Below are 21,405 nucleotides of genomic sequence, written 5' to 3'. Positions count from 1 at the left end.
GCAGCCTCTAGTCCAGTTTTGTTGTTTTTATTATAATACAAATGCACGCTTAATCACACCTGTAATCTCAGCACTTTGGGAGGCTGAGGTGAGTGCATCACTTAAGGTCAAGAGTTTGAGACCTGCCTGGCCAACATAGCAAAACCCTGTTTCCACCAAAAATACAAAAATTAGCCAGGCGTGGTGGCAGGCCCCTGTAATCCTAGTTAGTCAGGAGGCTGAGGCAGGAGAATCGCTTGAACCTAGGAGGTGGGGATTGCAGTGAGCCCAGATCACAACATTGCACTCTAGCCTGGGTGACAGAGAGAGACTCTGTCTCAACAAATAAAAAAAATGAAATAAATAGGCTGGGCGTGGTGGCTCACGCCTGTAATCACAGCACTTTGGGAGGCTAAGGCAGGTGTATCACCTGAGGTCAGGAGTTTGAGACCAGTCTGGTAACCACGGTGAAACCCTGTCTCTACTGAAATACAAAAATCAGCTTGGTGTGGTTGTGGGCGCCTGTAATCCCAGCTACTCTGGAGGCTGAGGCAGGAGAATTGCTTGAACCCGGGAGGCAGAGGTTGCAGTGAGCTGAGATCGTGCCACTGCACTCCAGCCTGGGTGATAGAGTGAGATTCCCTCTTAAAAATAAAATAAAATAAAATAAATAAAATTTTGTTGCCGTTAATAATTCACATAGTAGTTAAAACATTATAGAACAAGCACTGATAAAATTTGCCCATCAGGAAAACAGCAAGTATGTAAAATGTTACTTTTCTTCTCAAAAGCATACCACTCCAGTGTGTTCAACCATCAGCATATGTGAGGGTCACCTGGAAGGCTGTCAAGAACGTAGATGTCGGCCCCTTCCCAGAATCTGATCCAACAGGTCTAAGTAGGGGCCTGTATCCCCAGGAGACGCTGCTGGCCCAGGACACCTGGAGAGCCACCGCCTCAGAAGTGCAACAGCCAGGTGGCGGGGAAGGGTGGGGGGGAAGCCACTGCCATCAACTATTTTTCTAGCATGTGAGGGGGAGCAGAAGTGACTGTGTGAGTGTTGGGAGTATGGGAGGGGTGTGTGTGGCTGGCCTGTCCTACTACAAGGCTCTTCAGTAGCCATGTTGTCTGGCTTGCTTGATGTAACTTCATCCAAGACAACTAGAAGTGCCATGGAAAGACAGAAAACCAAACATGTATGGCAAGCACACAGTCACCACGGTTTCAGACACACAGCCTCCACATTTACCTTTTGAAATATTCCACTTCCCTCTCTGTCTCATCCATATCCACACTGTCTAGGTCAATATCTTTAGGTAGAAAGACATCATCTGTAAAACAAAAGAGAAGCAGCAAGTCAAATTACAGCAGCAGGCTATCTTATCAGAACAGAAGAAATCATTTGTCTTCGCTCAATTTAAACAACTTCAAAAATTGTAAACATTTTTTCTAAAATGAGATTTTACAGAAGGCCAAAGGAGGACAGATCTCTTTGGTGTGCTTATGAACACCCAGGTCTGACCTGGAAACTGCAGAACTCACATGTCCACTAAGCAAAGCAACTGTGGTTTCAGGTCCCGTTAGAAGACATGTTTGCCAGAACCTAGACTCCCCATGTGACTGGTCATTATATGACAGGCAGCCCATCAGAGAGCCCTTTAGCAAGAAGATTCCCAGAAATCTAATTCGCACGCAAGCCCAGGGACTGCCCTAAGTCTCCGTTGGAGTCAGGCAGAGCACAGCTGCCAGCAGAAGCTGCCCAGGGGGCAGGCCCATGTTAAGGAAAGGGCTGTCCCTCGAATGTGCCCTTGACAGGAAGAGGACCCAGACATCAACCCTACAGGAAGGTGGTTCTCCCAGGCATTCATCTCACCCATATGACATCCAGAGATTTCATCAAAAACTTTTTTCTTTTTTTTATATGAAGTCTCATTCTGTCACCCAGGCATGATCTCGGCTCACTGGAACCTCCATCTTCCAGGCTCAAGTAATCCTCCTGCCTCAGCCTCCTGAGTAGCTGGGATCACAGGTGCGCACCACCATGCCTGTGTAATTTTTATATTTTTGGTAGAGACAGGGTTTCACCATGTTGCCCAGGCTGGTCTTGAATTCCTGGGTTCAAATGATCCACCCACCTCGGCCTCCCAAAGGGCTGGGATTACAAGCGTGAGCCACTGTGCCTGGCCAAACACTTTCAAGTTGTTCCAAACAAAAACCAAGGCTACATTTCATGCTGCAATTACACAACCATCTTTGAAAACAGGCAGGATAGCAGGGAAATCATTGATTGAGAATTACTCAATTTCCTAGACTCTCAGGCAAGTTTGAGAATTTCTACTCCTCTGTTCTGTTCTGGTCACTTATCTAATTCAATCTTGAATACATTCCCGGAGGCTTATGTGAGTCTTAAGTATCAAAGAGGCTCCAGCAGCACACATCTGGGCTGGGGCGGGGTGGGGGGGTGCAGTGCACACAGCATTCAGCCTCATCGATGTGAACAAAGAGGACAGGAGATGTGAACAAAGAGGACAGGAGCCACTGACATTTCTTTGTTAAAGGTGAGTCTCCATTTCCCTGCAGCCCTCAACACGGGACAATTTTTCAGAACCTTTAATAAACACTCCATTTCTTTCTACCACTGGGGAATTTCCATGGTAGCATGAGGCACGTTTTACTCGCATAATAGCAGCTAATATTTTTGACAACTCACACAGCACCAGGCAAGTGCTTTCAAATGTGTTTGTTCACAGAAATGTCACTTAGGAGTCTCTCTCTAGGGACCTGCTCTATGACAGCCTTGCCTATCTCGGATCCCAACTGTATCCCTGAGGGCACACAGCGGGGTGGAGGCCACAATCACTGGTGCCACTGGGTGGTCTAGGAATGAAGGCTGGGTGTGTTCAGGGAAAGGCCTGGGAAAGTCAACCTTTGGTAATCTACACTCAGGAGGAAGGGAAAGATTAGGTTAAAGGAAACGCAGCCAATAGCTCAATCCTGGCACAGAATAGCGGATGTGACTGGAGAGTGAGGACAGCCCCCAGCCACAGCAGGCTCCACATGTTTGTACAGAGAGGTGCTTCAGGGCATGGGAAAGCATTCTGAGTCTCGATTTTTAAAAACTCAAGCAGCAGAAAGGAAGCACAGAACACCATCCGCTGATCCAGGAAACTGATGCACAAGCAAGGGTGAGAGAGGGCCGGAGCATTTACAGATGTACAAAAAGTGAAGATCTAAGAAAGCATGATGTCAGCAGCCGCCCACAAGAAGTTCTAGAAGAAAAGAGCTCCAACTTGAGGAGGAAAAAGAGCTGGCATGTCTGCTGGAAGTGCTGTCATAATAGATTTCTAGTACTCTCTTTTCCTGACTAGAACTAGAATAATCAGTCTATAAAATCTTGGTGTAAGAAAAACAGGAAACACAACTTTAACCAATTTGGTATCAGGAAGAAATTTTTTTACAACAACCACACTATATTAAACAGGAGAAATCAGTTGATCCAAGGATTTTATATCCAACCAAACTATCTGGTTCATTGACAACACAACAGGTCAAAGTTTACTTCTCCAGAACTCAGAGAATTCTGTGGCCCTACTCAAGGCCACTGCCTGAGGATGAGCTTCACCAACCTGAAGACACCTGGGAACACTCAGCAGAGGCAAGCGGGAGCCCTGTTGTGGTAAATTGTGTACCTAAGAATACCGTGTGTTCTGACAGAGCAGAAACACCACCAACAAAAAATGGGAAGAGGAGAGACAGGGAGACAGGAAAGAGAAAACACAAAGAATGGAATTCACTCACTGCCTGCTGTGGAGGCAATGAGTGGGTGTCAGAGGACCCCCTAATGCCAACACAGCAGGCCACGAGGGGGTACACAGGGAACCCAGGCCCAAGGAGCATGAGTGGGGTATGCAAGTCTATAGGAATGCACTAGGAAAAAAGCACCCATTTTCCTAATACCCCAATTTTTTTTTGTTTTCTGATATGGAGTCGCTCTATTGCCAGGCTGGAGTGCAGTGGCACGATCTCAGCTCACTGCAACCTCCACCTCCTGGGTTCAAGCAATTCTCCTGCCTCAGCCTCCCGAGTAGCTGGGACTACAGGTGCGCGCCACCACGCCCGGCTAACTTTTGTATTTTTAGTAGAGACAGGGTTTTCACCATGTTGGCCAGGATGGTCTTGATCTCTTGACCTCATGATCTGCCCCCCTCGGCCTCCCAAAGTGCTGAGATTACAGGCATGAGCCACAGCGCCTGGACAATTTTTTTTTTTTTTTTTTTTGAAGCAGAGTCTAGCTCTGTTGCCCAGGCTGGAGTGCAGTGGCACAATCTCAGCTCGCTGCAACCTCCACCTCCCGGGTTCAAGCAATTCTCCTGCCTCAGCCTCTCAAGTAGCTAGGACTACAGGTATGCACCACCACACCTGGGCTAATTTTTGTATTTTTTAGTAGAGATGGGGTTTCACCATCTTGGCCAGGCTGGTCTTGAACTCTTGACCTCAAGTGATCTGCCTGCCTCAGCCTCCCAAAGTGCTGGGATTACAGGCGTGAGCCACCACGCCCAGCCCCCAAATTTTTTTTTTAAATAAGAAAGCAAAAAACCCCACAACACATTTAAAAAAAACCCAAAAAACAAAACAGTAAATAGAAAATACAGAAATTATAAAATAATGACAGGGTTGAGACCAACCACATAGTTATATCACTAAGTGTGAATGGGCTTAACTGACTGAAAAGAAGATTTTCAATTTGGCTCACAAAGCAAGCCTCAGGTTTGCTTCACACAAGAGAACGTCCTAAAACCAAGGCACTCAGAAAAAGGCTGGAAACAAAGGGCCAAGGACAAGGCTGTCTCGTCAGGCAAATGGGCCGAAGAAGAGCAGGGGCAGCAGTCACAATGCAGACAGAGCAGGACTCAGGCCGCAGGCACAAAGCACGACCAGAAGGTGGCCGCTTCTCAACACAAAAAGCCACAAGTAACTAAAAATATGTAACAGGAAGGTGCACCAAACAACACGGAAACAGGAGATGCAAGAAAACACAGAAACATATTAATAATAAGCCACAGAAGACAGGCCATGAGGACACAAAATAAGGATATACAGAAGACTAAACAACAGAATTAATGTATCATGGAGGTGTATACATATATGTATCTCCATATGTAAATACATACGTACATATATATACACACACACACAGTGAACTCTATACCAAGACCCAAGAAAATACACTTCTATCAAGTACACATGGAGGAGTTACAAAAGCTGACATACACTGGGCCTCAGAAAGTATCAATAGGTTTTGCAAAACAAAAGCAATATTCTCTGATCACAATGAAAAAAACCTGTAAATTATTAACAACAACAAAGTTTCTCCTCCTGGAAATTTAAAAGCTGCCTATTACACTATCGAGTGAAAGAAAAAAAACACATGGAAATTACATAATTTCTTTTTTTTGGAGATGGAGTCTCGCTCTGTCTCGCAGGCTGGAGCACAGCAGCACCATCTCAGCTCACCACAACCTTTGCCTCCCAAATTCAAGCGATTCTTCTGCCTCAGCCTCCACAGTAGCTGGGACTACAGGCACGTGCCACCACGTCCAGCTAATTTTTGTATTTTTAGTAGATACAGGGTTTCCGAATGCCTGACCTCAAGTGATCTGCCCGCCTCGGCCTCCCAAAGTGCCGGGATTACAGGCATGAGCCATAGCGCCCAGCCCAGAATTTCTTTAAAAAAAATAATGGAGGCTAGGTGTTGTGGCTCACGCCAGTAATCCCAGCACTTTGGGAGGCAGAGGCGGGTGGATCACCTGAGGTCAGGAGTTCAAGACCAGCCTGGCCAAGATGGTGAAACTCCGTCGCTACTAAAAATACAAAAATTAGCCAGGCGTGGTGGTGCATGCCTGTAATCCCAGCTACTCGGGAGGCTGAGACAGGAGAATTGCTTGAACCCAGGAGGCAGAGGTGGCAGTGAGCCGAGATCATGCCACTGCACTCCAATCTGGGCGACAGAGAGAGACTCCATCTCAAAAGCAAAACAAACAAACAAACAAAAAAAAAAGGAAAAATTATCTATCAGACTCCATGGGATATTGTTAAGAAAAAGATCAGAGGAAAGTTCCACGTGCTGAACACTTTTATCAATAAAAATGGAAGAAAAAACAAAATGAACTGAATTTCTAAATTAAAAAGTTAGAAAAAACCCCAAGAAAGTAAAACAAAAGAAAGCACAGTGGCCGGGCGTGGTAGCTCACACCTATAATCCCAGCACTTTGGGAGGCCAAGGTGGGTGGATCACAAGGTCAGGAGATCGAGACCATCCTGGCTAACATGGTGAAACCCCGTCTCTACTAAAAAATACAAAAAATTAGCCGGGCGAGGTGGTGGGCGCCTGTAGTCCCAGCTACTTGGGAGGCTGAGGCAGGAGAATGGCATGAACCCGGGAGGCGGAGTTTGCAGTGAGCCAAGATCACGCCACTGCACTCCAGCCTGGGCGAAAGAGCGAGACTCTGTCTCAAAAAAAAAAAAAAAAAAAAAAAAAAAGCACAGAAAGAAAATAAAGACGAAAGCAGAAATTAACAAGGTAGGCTGGGCATGGTGGTTCATGCCTGTAATCCTAGCACTTTGGGAGGCCTAGGTGGGCAGATGGCTTGAGACCAGGAGTTTGAGACCAGCCTGGACAATCTGGCGAAATGCTGTTCCTACAAAAACTACGAAAAAATTAGCCGAGTGTGGTGGTACCCACCTGTGGTACCACCTACTTGAGAAGGTGAGTGGGGAGGATCACCCGAGCCCAGGGAAGTTGAGGTTGCAGTGAGCTGTGAGTGTGCCACTGCACTCCAGCCTGGGCAACATGAGTGGGACTCTGTCTTAAAATAAAAAATAAAAAAGAAAGGAGGTAAAGAAAAACAGTAAGCTGGGCACAGTGGCTCCCACCTGTAATCCCAGCACTTTGGGAGGCCAAGGCGGGTGGATCATGAGGTCAGGAGATCGAGACCATCCTGGCTAACATGGTGAAACCCCATCTCTACTAAAAATACAAAAATTAGCCAGGCGTAGTAACACGCGCCTATAATCTCAGCTACTCGGGAGGCTGAGGCAGGAGAATAGCTTGAACCCGGGAGGTGGAGGCTGCAGTGAGCTGAGAACACGCCACTGCACTCCAGCCTGGGGGACAGAGCAAGACTCTGTCTCAAAAAAAAAAAGAAGAAGAAAAAAAAAAAGACGAACAGTAAACCTAAATAATAAACTCAGATGATTTTAAAAAACAAAATACATAAACTATTAACTTAAGCAAAATAGGGAGAAAGGAAAAATACACAAACTAAGAAATGACAGGCAAAAATAATCATTGCAAAGAAATTTAAAACTATGACTAGACTACCTTGCAGACATCTATGCAAATAAATTTGAAAATCTAGTTGAAAAGAATAATTTACTACAGAAAGATGGTTTACCAAAATTAACCTCACTAGAGATAGAATAATTTCCAGAGAGGAGAGAAGACTGCTAGCAAGGACCACAGAAAACACACCAGGTCCAGGGAGCTTGCAAAGGGATTTCTATCAAACCTTTAAAGCCTGGATGGTCCCAATGTGAATTGTTCCAGATCACTGAAAATGTAAAAAACAAGAAAATTTCCTGTTTTTTGTTTTGTTTTGTTTTGTTTTTGAGGTGGAGTCTCTCTGTCCCAGGCTGGAGTGCAGTGGCGTGTTCTCGGCTCACTGCAACCTCCACCCTCCCGGGTTCAAGCTATTCTCCTGCCTCAGCCTCTCGAGTAGCTGAGATTACAGGTACGTGTTACTACGCCTGGCAAATTTTTGTATTTTTAGTAGAGACGGGGTTTCACCATGTTGGCCAGGCTTGTCTCGAACGCCTGACCTCGTGATCCGCACCCCTCCTCGGCTTTCCAAAATGCTGGGATTATAGGCATGAGCCACCGTGCCCAGCCAAAAACTTCCTAATTCTTTTTATGAGGCAAGTATAATATTGATACTCAAAGCTAATACAGACAGAACAAAAACGGAAGTCACAGACCCATCTCTCCTAAAAATAATATAGATGTAAATATATTAAATAATGTAAACAGATTCCAAAACAAAAGGATATACCATAATCAAGTGAGCTTTATTCCAGGAATTCAAGTTCAGTTCAATACTTAAAAATCAAATAATGTAAAACATTGTATTAATACATCTAAGGAGAAACATCATGGTTATCTCCACAGATGCTAGAAAACCTTTGAAGTTTAACACCCATAACACCCATTCCTAATGAAAAACACTCAAGAGATGAGGAATCGCTGGATTTTTTTTAACATTAAATTTTTTTAATGTGGCTAATTTTAAATAATTATCTTATAATATATAAACCTTAACCCTAAAGCCAACATCTTACTTAATGTGGAAACACCAGAGACATTTCCGTTAAGATCAGAAAAGATTCAGTTAAGTAAAAGACAACAATTAGAGGCGTAAGAATTGAAAAAGTAGAAGTAAAACTTTCTCTATTTGTACACATATATAATAGAATGCCTGGAAAACCCCAGAGAAGCAACAGTAAGACTCAAACAATAAAATTCAGTAAAGTAAAATATATAAAGTTAACATACAGGCAGGGCGAGGTGGCTCACACCTGTTAATTCCAGCACTTTGGGAGGTCAAGGAGGGCAGATCACTTGAGGTCTGGAGTTCGAGACCAGCCTAGCCAACATGGTGAAACCCCACCTCTACCAAAAATACAAAAACTAGCTGGGCATGGTGGTGTGCGCCTGTAATCCCAGCTACTCGGGAGGCCGAGGCAGGAAAATCGCTTGAACCCAGAAGGTGTAGGCTGCAGTGATCCAAGATCGCACCACTGCACTCCAGCCTGGGCGACAAGAATGAAACTCCATCTCAAAAAATAGATAAAAATTAAATAAATAAATAAATAAATAAATAAAGTTAACATACAGCCGGGCGTGGTGGCTCACGCCTGTAATTCCAGCGTTTTGGGAGGCCGAGATGGGTGGATCACCTGAGGTCAGGAGTTGTAGACCAACTTGACCAACATGGTGAAACTCTATCTCTACTAAATACAAAAAATTAGCTGGGCATGGTTTTGCTTGCCTGTAATTCCAACTACTTGGGAGGCTGAGGCAGCACAATCGCTTGAACCTGGGAGGCGAAGGTTGCAGCGAGCCAAGGTTGCACCATTGTACCCCAGCCTGGGCAACAAGAGCGAAACTCCATCTCAAAATAAACAAACAAACAAACAAAAATCAATAGCTTTCATACACAAATAAATAACCAGTTAGGGCAGCACTATCCAATAGAAATACAATCTGAGGCTGGGCCCAGTGGCTCACGCCTGTAATCCCAGCACTTTGGGAGGCTAAGGCAGGAGGATCACTTGAAGTCAGGAGTTTGAGACTAGCCTGGCCAACATAGTAAAACCTGGTCTCTACTAAAAATACAAAAATTAGTTGAGTGTGCTGGTGTGGCACCTGTAATTCCAGCTACTCGGGAGGGTGGGGCATGAGAACTGCTTGAACCCAGGAGGTGGAATTGAACCTGGGAAATAAAGTCCACAGTGAGGCAGAGGTTGCAGTGAGCCGAGATTGCGCCACTGCACTCCAGCCTGGGTGATGGAGTGAGACTCTGCCTCAAAAAAAAAAAAAAAAAAAAAAAAAAAAAAAAAAAGAAATATAATCTGAAATCTGAGTCTGAGCCACACACAAAAGATTCTTCTAACAGCCACATTAAAAAAAATTTTTTTTAAAAGAAACGGGTGAAATTAATTGCAGTAATATATTTAATATATCCAAAATATTATGATTTAAACATGTAACCAATATTAAAAATTATACTGAGATATTTTGCATTCTTTTATTTACACTAGGTTTTCAAAATCCAGTGTATATTTTACACTTATAACACTTCTCAATTTGGACTGGCCACATTTCAAGTGCTCGATAATGACATATGACTAATGGCTACTGTATTGGATAGTTCAGAATTAGAAAATATAATGGTGGAGAAGATCCCATTTAAATTAAAAACAATGGTGATTAAATGCTGAGAAATACACTCAGTAAGAAATGTGAAAAATATATAAGCGAAAATTTAAAATATTCCTAATGACCCGAAAGAAAACTTGAACAAATGGAAAAACATCCCTTGTTCTTAGAAGGAATGATCAATATCATAAAGACATCAATTCTCCCTAAATTAATGTATAAGTGTAATGGAATCCCGACAAAGATACCAACAACTTTTTTTTTGTGGGGGGAGACAGAGTCTCACTCTGTTGCCTCGGCTGGAGTGCAGTGGAGCAACCTTGGCTCACTGCAACCTCTGGCTCGTGGGTTCAAGCAATTCTCCCATCTCAGCCTCCCGAGTAGCTGGGACCACAGGCGCTCGCCACCACACCTGGCTAATTTTTTTTATCTTTAGTAGAGATGGTGTTTCACCATGTTAGCCAGGCTGATCTCGAACTCCTGACCTCAGGTGATCCGCCCGCCCAGGCCTCCCAAAGTGCTGGGATTACAGGTGTGAGCCCGGCCCCAACAAGCTTTTTTTAAATGGAGCCAGGCACATTGATGCTAAAGTTCATATAGAACTACAAACATGAAATAGCCTGGGAAATACTGAGCTGGAAAAGCTATGAGGAGAGAACAGCCCTACGAGATATTACAACATGTAGAGCCTCTAAAAATAACTAACTAAATGCAATAATGACACAAGTAAACAGAGAGGAAAGGAAGAGAAATTCCAGAAACAGACCCAAGTGCATATTGAAATTTACTGTAGGACAGGACGGGAACGGTGGCTCACGCCTGTAATCCCAGGACTTTGGGAGGCCAAGGTGGGCAGATCACCTGAGATTGGGAGTTTGAGACCAGCCTGACCAACAAGGAGAAACCCTGTCTCTACTAAAAATATAAAATTAGCCGGGTGTGGTGGTGCATGGCTGTAATCCCAGCTACTTGGGAGGCAGAGGCAGGAGAATCGCTTGAACCCAGGAGGCAGGGGTTGCAGTGAGCTGAGATCATGCCATTGTACTCCAGCCTGGGCAACAAGAGTGAAACTCTGTCTCAAAAAAAAAAAAAAAAAGAAAGAAAGAAAGAAAGAAATTTATTGTAGGACAAAGGTGGCATCTTGAATCACTGGGACAAGATGATTTTATTTATTTATTTTTGTTTTTCTAGAAACAAGGTCTCATTATAGACCAGTCTGGAGTGCAATGGCACAATTATAGCTCATTGTAATCTCAAACACCTGGGCTCAAGTGATCCTCCTGCCTCAGCCTTCCAAGTGGCTGAGACTACTGGTGTGCACCACCATGCCCTGCTATTTTAAAAAAAATATCTGTAGAGATGGGGTCTCACTATGTTGCCCAGGCTAGTCTCAAACTCCTGGGCTCGAATGATCCTCCTGCTTTGGCCTCCCAAAGTGCTGGGATCACAGGCATGAGCCATCACCCTCACACCTGGTCCAGGATGAACTTTCTAATAACTGGTGCTAAGGCCGGGCATGGTAGCTCACGTCTGTAATCCCAGCACTGTGGGAGGCTGAGGCAGGAGGATTGCTTTAGCCCAGGAGTTATAGCCAGCTAAGGCAATGTAGCAAGACCCTGTTTCTACTAAAAAAAAAAAATTAGCCAGCATGGTGGCACGTGCCTGTAGTCCCAGCTACTCAGGAAGCTGAGGCGGGAGAATCACTTGAGCCCAGGAGTTCCAGGCTGCAGTGAGCTATGACCGCACCACCACACTCTAGCCTGGGTGACAGAGCAAGACCCTATACCCCACTTCCCAAAAAAAAGAATAAATAATAATAATGTGCTGGGACCACTCGTTAACCATTTGGAAAAAGAGAAATTGGATCCATATTTCACACCACAGAGAAGAAAAACTTCCAAACATATTAGGGATATAAATGAAAAAAAAAGAAACTACACAAACACTGGAAGGCAGCATGGGTGTGTTCTTCTTTAATCACAATGTTAGTGTAAAGCTTTCTAACAATTATTCAAAATCCAGAGGCAATAAAAAATCAAGAAGCTGACCGCATAAAAGGAAGAACATTTCCACCTGACTGAAAAGCATACACAAAGTCAAAAGACAACTTATGAACTGGGAGAGAATGTCTGCAGCATACTGCATGAGTAAAAGGCTAATGTCCCTACCATATAAAAAAATTCTTGGCCAGGTGCGGTGGCTCATGCCTGTAATCCCAGCACTTTGGGAGGCCAAGACAGGCGGATTGTGAGGTCAGGAGATTGAGACCATCCCGGCTAACATGGTGAAACCCCGTCTCTACTAAAGATATAAAAATTAGCCGGGCGTGGTAGTGGGCACCTGTAATCCCAGCTACTCAGGAGGTTGAAGCAGGAGAATGGCATGACCCCCGGAGGCGGAGCTTGCAGTGAGCCAAGATCGCGCCACTGCACTCCAGCCTGGGCGACAGAGCAAGATTCCGTCTCAAAAACAAAAACAAACAAACAAACAAAAATTCTTAAATACAAAAGGGAAAAGACCAAAAACCTAATAAGAAATGAGAAATAGGTATGAATAGAAAATTCATACACACAAAAAGAAATAGCCCTTAATAATATATTGACCTCATTGTAATTAGAGGAGAAAAATGCAAACGAAAACTACACTGAGGGCTTACTGTAGCTAACAGATTGGCAACAGTTAAAAAGCCTGACAACATACTCTATAAGCAAGGCTGTGGCCAAACAGGCACTCAGATGCTACTGGTGGGTGGGCTGACTGGAGGGTTTGGAGAACTTGGACGTAGCTAGCAAAAAAACTATGAAAGCACTTACCTTTTTAAAAATTTTTATTTTATTTTTTTTTCAGATAGGGTCTTGCTCTGTTGCCCAGACTGGAATGCAGTGGCGTGATCTTGACTCACTGCAACCTCCGCCTCCCAGGCTCAGGTGATCCTCCTGCATCGGTGTCTCCAGTAGCTGAGACTATAGGTGAGTGCCACCACACCCGACTAATTTTTGTATTTTTAGTAGAGACAGGGTTCCACATGTTGGCCAGGCTGGCCTCGAACTTCTGACCTCAAGTGATCTGCCTGTCTTGGCCTCTCAAAATGCTGGGATTATGGATGTGAGCCACCATGCCCAGCCTTAATTTTTTTTTTTTTTTTTTTTTTTTTTGAGATGGAGTCTCACTCTGTTGCCAGGCTGGAGTGCAGTGGTGTGATCTCGGCTCACTGCAACCTCCACCTCCCCAGTTCAAGCAATTATCCTGCCTCAACCTCCCGAGTAGCTGGGATTATAGGCGTGTGCCACCACGCCCAACTGATTTTTGTATTTTTAGTAGAGACGGGGTTTCATGTTGGCCAGCATGGTCTCCATCTCCTGACCTCGTGATCCGCCTGCCTCGGCCTCCCAACATGTTGGGATAACAGGCGTGAGCCACCGTGCCCGGCTGCTTTAAATTTTAAGAGACAGGGTCTCACTCTGTCACCCAGGCTGGAGTGCAGTGGTGCAATCATGACTCACTGCAGCCTCAAACTCCTGGGCTCCAGCGATTCTCCTGCCTCAGCCTCCCAAGTAGCTGGGACTACAGGCATGCACCACCATGCCCAGATAAGTGGCTTTTTTTTTTTTTAAGTAGAGATGGGGTCTTGCTACGTTGCCCAGGCTGGTCTTAAATTCCCGGCCTCAGGTAATCCTCCTGCCTCAGCTTCCCAAAGTGTTGGGATTACAGGCATGAGCCACCACACTGGGAACACACTTACCTTTTGACCCAGTCCTCTCCCTTCTGGGAAAGTGCTCCAAGGAAACACCTCCAAACAATATGGAAGCACATATGCACACAAGTACTTACTGTAGCACTGGGTGTAATGATTAAAACAAAGCATTGAATCCGGGCACGGTGGCTCACACCTGTAATCCCAGCACTTTGGGAGGCCAAGGTGGGCAGGTCACTTAAGGTCAGGAGTTCAAGGCCAATCTGGCCAACATGGTGAAACCTCATCTCTATTAAAAATACAAAAATTAGCTGGGTATGGTGGCACGTGCCTGTAATTTCAGCTACTTGGGAGGCTGAGGTGGGAGAATTGCTTCAACCTGGGGGGTGGAGGATGCAGTGAGCCGAGATTGCGCCATTGCACTCCAGCCTAGATGACAGAGTGAGACTCCACCTTAAAACAGAAACAAAAACAAAAAACCAAAGCATTAGAAACAACCTAAACGCTCGCACAAAGAAGAGTGACTGCAGAAATCACAGTACACTTTAAATGGAGTACCGTGTCGCTGCAGAAAGAATGAGGACAATCTCTACGAACTGATGTGCAGTGATTCCCAGAATATATGAAGTAGAAAAAAACCCAGAAGTCACTATTATGTCCATAATATACTACCTTTTATGTAAAAAAGAAAAGCAAATAAGAAACTGATTAGTTACCTACAGGGAGTGGGTGGGAACAGATTAAAAAAAAAGAGGAATTGGGTAGGGGAGAAAACAAATGGAACACAAATGGAAAAACGCAATCAGATGTGTTTTAAATGAATAACATAATTGTACTAAAGGTGAAAAGAACTAATTTAAGTCATTTGTAAATTCAGTGTTATCACCACACCCTGAGGCTAAAGACAAAAAGAACTGAACAAATACCAAAAGCATGCCCGGAGTTTTCCATCGGGGTAAGGGCAGGCACTTCTGAACCCTTTACCTGTGTTGTAGGACTCAGCAAGTCAGTAAAGGCACCATGGATGATGGGGTCCAGGTTCTTACTGTCTAAGGAGTTACAAAGGTGGACGGGGAAGGGAGAACGCTCACTGTAGCACAGGAGTGGGGCTGGGATATCTGTGGGAACTCACGGCTTGTACATAGCAATTAGTGTGTGTAGGCGGCAGGCGCTCGTGTGCACATGCTCACACCCCCACTCCTCCTGCTCTGCTGACTGAGAGGGCCTAAAAGCAATGCCATATGGCAGTGTCCAGGTCTGGGTTTCTGAACACCACTGTTGAAGAAAGAGGAGGGCTCCTTGGAGAAATGGCTGGTTCAGGGCTGGGAGAGAGAAGACACGAGATGAGCCCGGAGCATCGAACCATGACACAAAGTATAAAATGCTTAAAGGCTGGTAGGGCCGCATCAAATGGTCTAAGGAAAAAGCCATTCCGAGGGGGCTCCCACTGACCGAATCTCAGACAATCAAAACAGCAACATAAAGAGTGTTCGTAAAAGATTCTCATCTATAGCATCAAGTAAAACTTCGTGGATCCATCCTGATATAACTAAGTGAATGAAAAAAACACATGGGGTTGGAAAGCTCTTCCTACAGTTGAATGGCAAGTAACAAATATAGAAAGAATAATATTAGAAAATTCACCATTTGGGCCAGGGGTGGCAGCTCACGCCTGTAATCCCAGCACTTTGGGAGGCTGAGGCAGGCGGATCAACTGAGGTCAGGAGTTTGAGACCAGCCTGACCAACAAGGTGAAATCCCATCTCTACTACACAAAATTAGCCGGGTGTGGTGGTGCATGCCTGTAATCCCAGCTACTTGAGAGGCTGAGGCAGGAGAATCGCTTGAACCCGGGAAGCGGAGGTTGTGGTGAGCTGAGATCGTGCCACTGCACTCCAGCCTGGACAACAAGAGCGAAACTCCATCTCAAAAAAAAAAAAAAAAAAATCACCATATGACAACACAGTAATAAACATTTCCGGCAAGAATCATTAATGGATGCTACAACTAGTCGGTGAATGTTCAATAAAAACAGGATACTCATTTCCCCATAAGACACTTACTAATTAGCAAAGGAGAAATATTAACTTGACCGTAGTGAAAATGGGCAGACCAGCTCAACCCAGGATCAGAGTTCCCATCCCCAGTGATGGGACAGACACCGTCACCCACTTCCTGGTGGGATATACCAACAGGGACTGGCCACATCAGTGGTGTTGCCGCCAAAACATGGTATCTGAACCTGACTGGGAAGACATGGGGCATGCACCCTGACCAAGGGATCCTCTAAAAAATAAATGCGCTGCACTCTTCAAAAAAGTAAAGGTCATGAAAAACAGAGAAACCGATCCAAAGGAAAGGAAATTAAAGAGATACGACATGGGATCCTGGATTGGATCCCATGTCAGGAGAAACAACAAGAGCTTTTTTTTTTTTTTTTTTGCTATAAAGGATGTTAAAAGGACAACTGGAGAAACATGAGTAAGGTCTACAATTAGAGAATAGCATTGGATCAGTGTCAACTTCTTCATTTTGATCACTGTACTGTGGTTTTATAAGTGTCTTTATCTTGAGGAAATATACATGGAAGTATTTTAGGTTAAAGGGGTATCATGTATGAAGTGACTCTCCTTCTGTCCAGAAAAATAACAGAGAGAGGGAGAGAGAATGACGAAGCAAACATGGGAAATACTGATGTTGGGGAACTAAAGTTGGGGAACTGGAGGGGGTAGAAATCCTCTCTCTCTCTATATATATCTTTTGAGATGGAGTCTCTCTGTCACCCACGCTGGAGTGCAACGGCATGATCTTGGCTCACTGCAATCTCTGCCTCCTGGGTTCAAGCGATTCTCCTGCCTCAGCCTCCCCGAGTAGCTAGGATTACAGGTGCACCACCAAGCCCAGCTAATTTTTTTTGTTATTTTTAGTAGAGACAGGGTTTCACCATGTTGGCCAAGCTGGTCTCGAACTCTTAACCTCTGGTGATCTGCCCACCCTGGCCTCACAAAGTGCTGGGATTACAGGTGTGAGCCACCATGCCTGGCCCCTCTACGCTCTTTTCTACAGGAGGGAGGCCACATGGCGAGAGCATGCCAAACCCAGTGTTTTCCTATACTAGCACATCACACATGGAAAACCAGGCATCGCTCAGAAATACCTTCCCGCTATTCTGTATTTACCAATTGAATTGTTGACTCTGTCTCCTTTCTTCTTCTTATTTTTCTTGTTCTTGCCCTTCGGCTGAGGGGACTCTGCCAGCACCAGCTTGCTGTTCTGCTGATGCTCACCGGGAGAGGTGGGCTCCATAGGGGTTGGGTTTGACTTTTCGTCCTTGATGTGGTTCAGCTGCTTTTTGTTATTGTTATTACTGTTGACTTTTCTCTCCTCTCTTTTCTGCTCTGTGATGGACGTGAGGTCGACCACCTTAGCCTTTGACTCAGTCTGGGCCCGGGGCTTGGACTGCCCCTCTGTGGCCTTGGGGGGCTCTGTGTGCCTCCTCGCTGGCTCGCTGCTGGCCTTGCTGGTCTGCCTCAGCTTCTGCTTGCCATTTCCTTCTTTATGGTGCTGCATGATGTCGAAGAAAAAAGAGAGTGGCTCATGCTGCTTCCCATTCACCTCCTTGGGGAGGAGAAATTTGGAGTCTCTGGTGTCGACGGGGTCTGCAGCAGCCCCATCAGCCCCTAGCCCTGGCCTGGGCTCTGAGTGGTTCATATGCCTGGATGGGGAGTGAGAAGAGGTTTCTGGTTCTTCAGTTTGCTCTAGTGAGCCATTGTGGATGCTTTCAGAGTTAGGAACAGACTCTGTTGCTGCCTGGAAATTTCTAGTGAGCATGTCCAACTTGGGGCAGTCTTTACTTGGCCTCTCCTTCTTCTTCTTTTTCACAGCTCTTAGCTTCTGAAGCTCCTGAAGCCGCTGAAATTCCTCCTTGAAACGGTCCTCCTCTTCTTCCTCATCCTCCTCCTCCCGCCGCCTCTGCTCCTCCTGGAGGTGCAGGTGCTCTCGGGCCCTGGCCTCTGCTTCTAGGCGAGCTTTCTCCTCCAGCTGCCAATGCAAAAAGAAGGCAATTTAAGACTACATTGAGTGCTAAAAATTAAGCCATACAGAAAAACTAAGATAATTTCAAAAATGAATCACATATGGAACATAAACTCTGAAGAGGCTGTAATAAATCAAAACTTAACACACACCCACCTCCAATTCTCTTACTCTGCAGGATTGTTAAACTTCATCTATTTACTAAACTATATGCTTACTTATTTGTGTGTGTGTGTGTTGGGGGGGGGGGGGGTGGTAGTTAACAAAAAATTCCCGATAGCCTTTGACCTGGTGCTAAACACGGTAACCAAGGACAAAGCAGCTGCAAAGCACACATCCAGGGAGTCAGCTACCCCCTCACAGGTGCGGCAGGGCATCATGCCGCCTGGCCGAGTGGATGATGTAACCAATACCACAGACTGCCCGGGCAGTACTGAGGCTGTACATGTGCTGCCAGAACTCTGGGCAAACCCACCTTTCCAGGCGAAGGCTAATGCATTCACTTGAACAGGGAATGTAAGAAATGTGCACCAGGCCGGTGCAGTGGCTCACACCTGTGATCCTAGGAGTTCGAGAACAGCCTGCGCAACATGGCAAAACCCCGTCTCTACAAAAAGTATCAAAATTAGCTGGATGTGGTGGCGCACGACTGTGGTCCCAGCTATTTGGGAAGGTGAGGTTTGAGAATCGCTTGAAGCCAGGAGGTTGAGGCTGCAATGAGCTGTGATGGCACCACAAAAAGCAATGTGTAGTAAAGAACTAGAAATTCCTTCTTCCCACCCTAGCAGATAAACAAAAGTGCTATATATTTTCACTAGTGTGACAGAGCAAATGACTCACTGTCCAACTTGATGGAAAATTAATTTTCATCCCAAGTAAAGACAGCATTTGAGTAGTGATGCACACATACTCCAGGGGCACAAATGGAAACTGTTCTTTGTGTTCAGAAAGCAGATGAGAGTCATCAGTGTTAGGAGCACGGCTCCACCCACCACCAACCTTTAGAAATGCTGGGGCTTATGAGAAACTCTGCCAAAAGCATTTCTCCTAGAGAAATAGAAAAGTACTCCCCAAGTGTAAATTATTTTTCACAATATTTTAAACAGGCAAATTGACTTGTCTTTTGAAAAACTTAAAAATTATGATAAAAATTTAACAATGGTATGTTATTAAAAATTTCATTTGACAATTCAAGTAAAAATTATTTAACATCCTTCTCCGTGTGTATGTCAGGAGCAGCACCTAGCAGCCACCTCGTGGATGGGTCCTGCAGTCCAGTGTCTAGAGTGAGCTGTGGGGCTGCACAGGAGCAGAGGAGAGACCAACTCCATCAGGACACTCGCTGGCACACACTGGCCAGCTGGCATCCTCTCAGAGCTGATCTCAATCCAGCACACGTGCCTTGTCAATATATGGACAAATAACAAGCATGTGAGGGCAGGTGCCCTGGTCTCCAGCAGAACGGCTGCCCCAGCACAGGCCCCCGGTTTGGACCTGCTACGGGACAGAGTCCACAGGTCAACTATTGCTGTCCCTTCAACAACCAGCCAGCCAGTGAGCCTCAACACACATCTGTGAGCTGCTCTGTAAAATGGGTGCAGCGTAGAAAGCACCAGGAGGTGGTCCCTCGAGGTGGGACTGGGTGCTGGGCAGGGCCTATGACATCAGCCTCTAAGGTTCAGCTGGGCCTCAAGTCTGGATTCAGACCACCTGCAAGGTCAGAGGGCAAGAGCCTGGGGTGGAGAGTACCCTGAAAACTCAGGAAGGCATCCCAGAGGCCCCCAGTGAATCCCAATGGGAGGTCTCAGGGCCTTGGACCATCGTGGGTACCCCGATGCTGGACACTCCTGAATGGAGGACACACTGTGTTCTCTGCACTCCAGCAGTCTCTAGTCTTCTGGGGCACAGGACAAGGCTTCTCCCCCAAAGCATCCCAATCAGGCCCAATAGTCAGTCTAAATCTACTTTAGGACTGCGAGGTATGAGCAGAGCTCTTGAGGGTAGAACAATCACAACAGCTAAGATACAAGTAACAACACAGGACATCGGGCCCACCCTCTGGTCCACTGTGGGATCGTCCTCTTCCTCACCTTTTTGCCTGACCATGCTGCAGACAGAAACCTGGCCTCTTCCCAAGACCACTGTCCTACTGTCAGAACCCCAGGAACCTACAAGTTCCCTCTGCAGGCAACCCACATCTGCTCACTGAGGTCTGGTTCTTGGAGCCTGACACTTTTAGGGAGCTGAAACCAGAAGGCTCTTTGGAACTGCTCCAGCATAGGGGCATTTAGACAATCCTCCAAGAGAAAAAAGTTGTCTTTTTTTTTTGAGACAGTCTCACTCTGTCACCCAGGCTGGAGGGCAGTGGCATAATCTCGGCTCACTGCAACCTCCACCTCTGAGGTTCAAGTGATCCTCCCACCTGAGCCTCCTGAGTAGCTGGGACTACAGGCGTACACCACCATGACTGGCTAATGTTTTTTGTATTTGACATTTGCTTTTTGTGACACACCATGCCCTCCGGTAAGGAGGGAATTGCTCATGTCTTCCCATGAAGACTTATTTTCCTCCCCTCTAATCAATGCCATGTGCTGGTCTTCATCTGGAACAGCAGTGGGACAAGAGCAGCATGGGGGACATGCTCAGACCTGAGTCCAGAAGACTTCCCTGTGCCAAGTGCCCCGCCCCAGTCTCATATCAAAGACACTTCTGCACCCACAGGCCCCAAAAGCCCACCTGGGCCTTTCTTCTATTATCTCTACAGTTGACGGCTCCTTTCTTGGAAAAGAAGGTTCTCCAACAGATAAAGCTGGAGTGTCTGCTGCTGCCCTCATGATGGCCAGCACAAGAACAAACCCATTCTACAAAAGGGGAAGTAATTTCCCGAAAACACAAAGTTAAGTTTTTTACCAGTCTCCAGTTCAGGCCACCAGAGACAGGCTGGCTCTCAGAACAAAGTTGTGGGCAAGTGAACACACGTCAGAGCCCCGACCTCCTGTGGCTCAGCCCTGCCTAGAGACTGGCGTGGCACGGCACCCTCAAATGCCCTCAGACCTGACGCCTCCAGGTGCTGAGAACTGTCACTTGCCTTCCTTTGCTTATGCCTTGCTCGCTTCGCGGCACGCGTGCTGCTCACTGGTTTGGTTTCGGAGCTATTTATAAACTGCAACAAATCCTCCACCCTCCGATGGTCAACGACGCTTTCCCTTTCTGAGATCTGGTCCATTTTTTTAGGTTGCTCCTCTTTCCTCTTGGTCAGCCGTAAGCGAAGCTTTTCCCTCATTTCTGCATAATTTCTACTTGTTGGTGCAGCTGGAGGCTGAGAAAAACAACAAAGTTATGCTTAAGTTTTAAAAATTTTGAATATAATAAATTTCAGACCACACCTCCAAAAATAAACTGTTTTATTACTCAAGTAGTATATATTTGTTGTGAAAAATAAGGAAATACAACAACCAGCAGAAAAAGAGAAAAACCTATCAGCAAGTCACCCAAAAGTGGCATTTTGATACCTACTCTCAAATTTTACATATTCATGAAAAACCTGATAAAGCATGTATAGCTATGCACATAAGTGGATTTTTTAAACTGAAAAGGAAACAATTACAAATCCTGATTAATGTATTTTATTGATTGATTGATTGATTTTTGAGACAGGGTCTTGCTCTGTCACCCAGGTTGGAGTGCAGTGGTGCGATCATAG

At 45.6% G+C, this 21,405-nt stretch overlaps 1 protein-coding gene across 8 annotated transcripts in view; it reads right to left on the bottom strand.

Annotated features, from left to right (window-relative positions):
* Window positions 1-21,405, bottom strand: part of FAM193A (family with sequence similarity 193 member A) — a 196,792-nt gene that overhangs the window by 15,230 nt on the left and 160,157 nt on the right. For all 8 annotated transcript variants that reach the window (XM_054683717.2, XM_054683716.2, XM_016951172.4 and 5 more), the window contains 3 exons: window positions 20,791-21,021; window positions 16,847-17,708; window positions 1,229-1,310 (listed from right to left, as the gene is read on the bottom strand). In XM_054683717.2, the coding sequence (XP_054539692.1) occupies window positions 1,229-1,310; window positions 16,847-17,708; window positions 20,791-21,021 (1,175 nt within the window). The remainder of the gene's footprint in view (window positions 1-1,228; window positions 1,311-16,846; window positions 17,709-20,790; window positions 21,022-21,405) is intronic.

This window comes from Pan troglodytes, chromosome 3 (assembly GCF_028858775.2).
Source record: "Pan troglodytes isolate AG18354 chromosome 3, NHGRI_mPanTro3-v2.0_pri, whole genome shotgun sequence".
NCBI lineage: Eukaryota > Metazoa > Chordata > Mammalia > Primates > Hominidae > Pan > Pan troglodytes.
This window is presented reverse-complemented; position numbering and strand designations above follow the sequence as displayed.